Source organism: Haplochromis burtoni, unplaced genomic scaffold, assembly GCF_018398535.1.
Source record: "Haplochromis burtoni strain Fernald_Lab_line unplaced genomic scaffold, NCSU_Asbu1 Contig_677, whole genome shotgun sequence".
NCBI classification, from domain to species: domain Eukaryota; kingdom Metazoa; phylum Chordata; class Actinopteri; order Cichliformes; family Cichlidae; genus Haplochromis; species Haplochromis burtoni.
Window position 1 is genome coordinate 39,032 of NW_024583038.1, and position 7,894 is coordinate 46,925.

At 41.6% G+C, this 7,894-nt stretch overlaps 1 protein-coding gene across 1 annotated transcript; it reads right to left on the reverse strand.

Annotated features, from left to right (window-relative positions):
* Positions 1-488: 488 nt before the first annotated feature.
* On the reverse strand, positions 489-7,866 carry LOC102294558 (zinc finger and SCAN domain-containing protein 31). Its single transcript, XM_014330071.2, has 2 exons — positions 6,969-7,866; positions 489-1,306 (listed from the first exon to the last, which is right to left on the reverse strand). Exons 1-2 carry the CDS (start codon positions 7,138-7,140, stop codon positions 489-491), a joined length of 990 nt encoding a protein of 329 aa, XP_014185557.2. The 5' UTR covers positions 7,141-7,866.
* Positions 7,867-7,894: the final 28 nt, after the last annotated feature.

Here is a 7,894-nt window from a genome sequence, read left to right on the forward strand (position 1 = left end):
TTAAAAGTTTATTTTGTGACCCAGAAAGATTAGTATGAGTAATTTTAAAACTTAGTAGCGGCCGCCATTGCTGGAAACTGGAGTTTGGCTGGGCCGCGCTATGAATTCTGGGATATGGTAGTAATTTGGACAGCCTTCGGCGCGTCGCTGTGACGTAATCGGTCTACAAATGCGGCCTCAGGAGGATGCAGCCCATGAATTTGGACATGTCCAGAGTATAATCGCAGCCTTTGCGGTTAGAAAATTGCACTTGATCATGTCGCGATATTATCGCAAATGCGATATATCGTTCAGCCCTACTAATATTTACGCTAAGTACTCTTTAAAATACCAGAATAGGGAGGATGGTGCAGGTTTAAGTTTATTAGATTGATCAGTATTGCTGAACTATGAAATTTTTTTTTTTGCATACAGGTATAACAGAATAGCTTTAGTGTAGTTGTTGTTTTAAACTTGAGTATGAACTTATACAAAATGCAGCAAGATATTTAAATAACTGTGGAGGAGTCAATGAATCTTTTCTCACCGATTTGACAGGGGTAAGGTCTCTTGCCCGTGTGTGTTCTCATGTGGATGTTTAAGTTATTACTTTGACAGAAACCTTTCCCACAAATTGTGCATGAGTACGGCTTCTCGCCCGTGTGAACCCTCATATGATATTTCAGTGTTAGTGTGTCTCGGAAGGTTTTTTCACATACATTGCAGGGGAACGGTTTCTCCCCTTTGTGGATCTTCATGTGAACAGATAAATGGCAGTTTTGGCTGAATCGTTTCCCACATGTTTTGCATGAATACGACTTCTCGCCTGTGTGCGTTCTGTAATGTATCTGCATCTGAGATTTTTTCTTGAACGTTTTTTCACAAACGTAACATTTTACAGACTTCACACCTGTACCTGTGTTACTCTCGCTCTCTGACATAACTGAGCTGTCTCCATTGTTATTCCGATGCTTCTTTTTTGACTCTGACTCTACGGTTTTAGTTGATCTTGCTTCTTTATAATGTTCTGCTCGCTGACCTCTGCTGTTGTTGTTCACAGAACTCTCAAAGAGAAGCTGCTCCCTGTCTCCTTCTGGTTCACTGTGGTCACTTTCCTCACAAGTTTCAGTCACCATAAAGGTATCCGTCTCCTCCTTCAGTCCCAGCTGCTCTCCCTCCTGACTGCTGCACAGTTCCTCTTGTTCCTCTTTAATCTGTGGAGCTTCTGGTTCCTCCTGGTCCAGACTGGAGCTCCTCTCCTGGTTCCAGAGCTGCTGCTCAGGGAGAACCTCCTCCTCCTCCTTACAGACAGGCTGCTGTGGGACGTCTGGAGTGTCAACAACAAATGAAAGAAGAGACATGATTAAAAACACAGCAAATAAACTCTGGTTAAAATCATAAACCATAGAATCCCCTGGTAAAATGCATATGTTTACAGCCCGATACAGAAACTGGTTTGGTTGCTACAGATACAACATCCTCCTGTATGGTGGACGATGTTGTTACAACTCACCTGTTTTCATTGGATTAAGGCTTAAATTTTACTAACTCAAGTCGTCTGTACAGAGCTCTTGAGTTGTGCTGTTGGTGTATTTCTAACGCAGAATCAAATCATTTGAATATGGTGACATGTCCACGCTATACAAAGAGAGAAGTACCTGTGGCCAAAAAGCTGAACCTCGGTCTCATTAGACCAAAATGTTTTTGGAAGACTTACTGTATTTTTATGCCAACTGTAGCCGGGCTTGGATGTTTTCCTTTGTTCGAAAAGGCTTCCCTCTTTGACACATCCCCCACAGTCCAGACTTATGAAGGGAGACGGCTGTCACTGCTTAACAGTTCTTGCAGCTCCTTCGGTGATGCTGCAGGTCTTGCATCACCACTGTCGTCCCATATTTTGTCTTCATTGTGTTCCAGGATAAATCTAATGCTGTGGAATTTATTTTCCTTTCTTCTGACTGATGTCTTTCAACAATGAGGTTGCTTTCATGCTTTGTGAGCTCTCTGTAAACTAAGACATTAACCCAAGAAGCCTGAAAGCAGTGACTAAATCAAAGTATTAGTCTAAGTGTGAGCACACTCATGCAACCAGCTTGACCTGACAGATTTGTTGGACTGTACAGGTTAAAGGTCACGTCAAAGGTGGGAAGGTGCTTCCAGGTCCTGTTCCAGGTCTGCCCTGACCTGCTGTTCCAGGGTAACTACTGCTAGCTTAATGAAAGAAGAAACCAAATTAAAAATGCTGAGTGTCAAACACGCCTGATCACGCGCTCTGATGGACTGATGCAGAGGAGCTGTCACACTCCTCCACGACGCTGTAGAACACCTTAGAGATGCCACGAGAGCTTTGCAGATATTTACTGAGTGTGTAAGTAGCAGCCAGGTGCTCATAACCAGCTTCACAATGAGCTGATCATCAGCAGTGTGAGCCTTGCTATGAAAGCAGATGTTTTGTTGGTCTCGAGCATTCAGGTGTGTGTTAACATGATGCTGAGGAGGAAAGACGTCAGCAGTGATCTTAGAAAAGAAACTGCAGATGCCCATCAACCTGGAAAGGTTATAAGATCATATCAAAATAAACCAAAGTCCATCATTCTGCAGTGCAGAAGATTAATGAAACAGGTCAGAGCATGCAACAGACCCAAGAGCTCATCTCAGACTCTTCAGTTTGCAGGTTTAAACTTAAACTTCATGACAGTATGACTAAAAAAAAGCAAGGGAAGGCCTCTTCTGTCTAAAGAGAAAGCCTCCTGGAGCAGTATCCTTCAGACAGACAAGACCAAAGTGGAGATGTTTGTCCATAACGCACAAAATCAAACCCAGCATATCAGCAAAAACACCTGAGAGCAGCTGTCAGCACGGTGGAGGAGGGACGATGATCTTAGTGCACCGTGAACTCTTGTCTAAGTGTTCTAGAGTCAGTGTGAGGCCGTCTGTCCCACAGCTGAAGCTCGGACCATCAGCAGCAGCACAAACATCCAACAGAACGGCTGAAACAGGAACGAATGGAGCAACTATGATGGTTTGGTCAGAGTCCAGAGCTCAACCTGAGTGAGACGCTGTCAGGCTCTCAGGTTTGGGTTCTGATGAGTGGCTGAGTAACTGGTTTTTATGTTGCTTTGTTTACATATTCCACACTCCGTATTCCAGATGTTGCATCTGTAGATTCCTCGTTTTCATTAAATGATCCTGTTGACAAGATTACAGAGCTCAGCAAAAAAAGGCCTCTATGTCCAGCTGCACTGTTATCTTCAGACAACAATGAAAGTCTTTTAATAAAAGTAAACAAAAAGGCCTCGGCCTCCTGTCTCTGTCTTTCTGTAATATCGATGAGGAGCCCACATTTTCCTCACCACACCACCGATCAGCTGGACAGCTGATTAAGTAGAACATGAGCAGAGAAATAAAAACAGGGAAGAGGTTAAAGTGGATTCAGCAGGAGGGAGAACCCTTGAACCCATCACAGTGCAGCAAACTCAGTTTGATTAGCAGCAGGTTTATGAACAAACACAATGTGACAGAAACTCTATCAGCGAAACTCTGATAAAACATTAATTACTGGTCCCGACCATATGATAAAAGAAATTAGCAGCATTTCAGCTTCTGTTAAACCAAGCCTTCGAGACCTCGGTGTCGTATTTGACAGCTCGATGTCGCTTGGTCCACAACTGCTTTCATCGTCTAAGGAATATCTCAAAACTCAGGCTAATGGTGTCCAAGGCTGAACTGCAGATGATTATTAATGCTTTTATTTCTTCCGGTTTGGATTTTTGCAAAGGTCTTTCTACTTGTTTTAGTTCTAACCTTTCAGGCTCCCCAGTGCATATCGGACCTGCTGAAACTGCATTCATCGTCCCGAGCTCTGAGGTCATCAGGTCACAGACTGCTGGTCGCCGCACGCACTCCATTTAAACTCGTGGTGATCGGGCCTTTCAGGCTGTGGAATTCTCTTCTACTGTTTTTACGCTGAAGACATTTTTATATAGACAAGCTTTCAATTAATTTTTATGTTGTATTTGATTGTTTTACATTGTTATTTGTTGTATTTTGATTCCTAGTATTGTGAAGCACTTTATGATTTTTATCTGTGAAAAGCGCTGCATTACAGAAGTGTCGAGCTGCCACCCAGGCAAACAAAAAACAGAGCTACATCATGTTATAATGCAAAAACTTTATTGTTCTAACAATAAACTTTTCTGCCGCGCTTAGCAAACGTAAGCTTATAATACGGTAGGAACATCATGTCAATTCAGACTTTAGAAGCTTCTTCGGTATTTAATCCGGAAAAGGACTGAATTTGATGAATAAAGCGCCAAAATGTCACAGCGTGATAATAAAAGACCCTCGGCTAGCTCCAGAACAAAGCTACTGCTAAAGGCTAATGCTAGCCAAACAGCCGTGTCGGTAAACCAACAACTGCCGTGACTACTTGGCTATTTCACTACCTCTCCCAATAACTGAGGATGTGATGGGCGAGTTTCCACCTCTACCCGTCTCATCCAGCCAGTCTCCGGCGCCAAAGAAAGGCGTTGCGCTCAAAGGAAGATAGCGTGGATGTTGCTGAAACTATCAAAGCTAATAAACGAAAGAATGGATGACCTCGCGTTACAGATTGCCGGAGTCAGAAGAATGGTGGGCTTTGCATGTGAGAAGATAAAAGATGTCAAAGGCAGAGACAAGCTCCAAAGAGGAAGAGCGTATTACACGCCTTATAAAACACTTTATCGACGAGGCTAATACTGAGAATTCCTACAGCACAAAGTGGGAAATTTGAAACAAGTGTTGAGACGGTGTGGGGCATAAAAAGTCGAGTGCAGCAGCAGAAGAAAATCAGATTGTTCTGTGATATATTGACTCCCACCAGACGAGGTCTCGGAGGAGGACGGATTACGTCTTAGGACCTTTAAATCTAAACTGGATGAGATTTGCACCAGAAAGCTGAAGGAGCTTTTGTTCGTTCAGGAAAAAGATGGATGGACTTATTACTTTAATTCCCAAACCTAAGAAGGACCTACTTTCTACAGACAACTGGAGACCAACAAGCCTCCTAAATAATGATTGTACAATATTAGCTCTATTGCTAGCTAGAAGAATTAAATATATTTTGGACGATATTGTAGACGAGACACAGTCTGGTTTTATGACAAACAGACACATCTCCAATAATATTAGACTCGTCTTGGATATTCTGGACTACTCAGCATCTGATGACTCATTGATCCTTGTCCTGGACTTCCATAAAGCCTTTGACTCAACTGAGCATGAGTTTATATTTCTTACACTTCAGAAATGTGGTTTTGGTGATATCTTCTGCAGAGCTATCAAAACTCTGTATTCCAATGCTAATAGCTGTGTTAGAATGAAAAACAGCACCACTTCCCGTTTTGGTCTCAATCGAGGTGTAGGCCGATCAGTGCGGATCTTTTTACTTTGCACCCAAATTCTTGCCTCTCATATTTCGAATAGCCCTGTGAAGGGTATAAACATAGCAGTCAGTTGGCAGATGATACCACAACCTTTCTTTAAAATGCCAACCAGGTGCTGACTGCTTTACATTTACAGGATTTCTCAGAAGGGTCTGGATTGATGCTAAACTTCAATAAATGTCAGTTATTACCTGTCAAAGAGTGTAATGTTCAGAGTCTGTGTAATATAACAGTTAAAAATGAAGCAACATATTTAGGTCTGATGAGCAAAGATAAACAACAAAACAAAAACAAGAGAATTTTACTAAATTTTCCCCAAATTATTAAAAAAAACTCAAACCAAGTGAAATCAGTGGTTGCAGAGAGATTTAAGTTTAAGTTTAAATTTAAGTATTGCTCTGAAAAGCAGAAGGTCTGTGTCGACTGACTTATGCAGCAATTTCTCTGCATGTGGACGGCAAAACTTGTAAGGATATCGACCGAATGCTCTTCCACTTCCTCTGGAAAAACGGGACACATTACATCAGCACGAGTGTAGTGATGAATGACGATGAACACAGAGGTTTTGGATTCCCTGCTCCAAACAATACATTAAAGATTAACCAGACAAAGCATTTTCCTAAAAATCAGGTCTCCATCTGGAATTGTATTCCTCACTACATTTTCTCTCAGTTTGGGGGTCTAAGTTTTGTCTTAGGTTGTGATTATAATATAGATAAGCTTCCAGAAAACCTGTCGACGTTTAACAAACAACTTCTATTAGCTTTGTCCCTTCTATATAAACACAACTTTACTCCCCATACGTGTTTAATCTGGAATAATAGGAACACAGTGCATAAAAATAAATCATTATTTTTTTCTAGGTGGGTTGAGAAACAGATTGTTTTAGTGAAACAGCTGTTTAATCCTAATGTGCAGCTTATGTCTTATCCAGAATTTTTAAACACTTATAAATTTCCAGCCACATCCAAAGACTATGTCGTATTATTTGATGCGATACCTGCGGGTATTATAATGCTTTCTACAGGTATTCAACCTTGCATATCATCTGCCTCTCTGAACCCTGTGGGTTCACACACTGGAAGAATCTGTCTGCTAATACGAATATTCCTGCTTTGTTCCAGAGAGCATCTCTTATTGGAATTCCTTTGTCAGTGACATTAACAAGAAAAATTTTGTTTATTTCGAAGGCAAAAAAAGAAGGTGATATATGTTTTACAATAAATGTGTTAGTTATCTTAGCTAAATTTTATTTCCACAAATGCAAATACAGTAGCCAAAACCTAATTTAAACTCTACTATAATGATACTCTCTTACACAAGATTGATTCGTGGATCACTTAATAAAAACGATTTTGTGCTATTTAAAATCATTTGAACGTATGTAACTTCTTAATTCGTGCACATTCTCTGTATACTGTTTTTTAATAAAGGTTTTGGAAAAAAGAAAGAAGAGAAAAAGTCGGACCCGAGAGGAAACCGGAGCCGAGGCTCCACCTGCGCTCACCTGCCGTGATCTCCAGCAGAGCTGTGATCAGGATGCTCCCTCAGAGGGACACTCACCTGTCCTGTGCAGCTTGATTTGGGGTTTCCAGGTGATATCCAGCAGTCTGCGCTGACGGTCGATCTCTTCCTCGTACTGGACGATCGTTTTTTCAAACTCCAAGAATATTTGTTCAGCAGCAGCAGTTAGTCGCTCGTTGATAAACTCTCTCAGATACAGAACTGAAGGCATCGTTGCTGCCGCAGCTCACACACTCGGCTCACACACCGGAGCAAAGCTAACGGTCCAGCCACCGGATGTCCGTCCTCACAGTTCCGGCAGCTCTTCTTCAACTTCCGGTGCATTACCGCCACCTTCTGGATGAGAACAGCTTTTTTGCTCTTAAAACCCTGAAACTACATCACCTGTGTCGCTTTGTAATATTTATTTTATTCATAATTGAACTCTATTTTTCTGAAAGTCAGATTTGCCTTTCCCGTCTATATTGACCACATTCTAACATTACTTGCTCAGATGATCCTTTTTAGTGTCATATAAACTGTATGACCAAACCTTAGTGCTGAGATTATATCTTCTGCTCTATGACTTCTTCTGGAGTTTCATCTCTTTTCAGACGACAGAAAAACCCAAATGTTCTATTTAAAAGAAAACCAGCGATCATACGCTCTGTGATTTATTCCCACAGGCGTTGATTTAGTTCAGCTTTATCATCGCTCCGTCCTGACAGAGCTGTTTATCGAGCTCCGACTAAAGAATAAAAACAGAATTCAAACACAGGACTTAACGGGTACAAACGATCCTGTTTCAGGGTCACATATAACAGTTGTAGAAAGCTGTTTGCAGCCAACAGAAAAAATAAGAAAGGATAAATCTGAGAATCAGTTTTTCCTCCAGAGGCTCGTCACAGAAACACGAGACTTTGGAGAAACGTCTGGACCTCCTACAAGGGATCTTCCAGGAATGGTGCAGAGGAGGCTACCCCCCC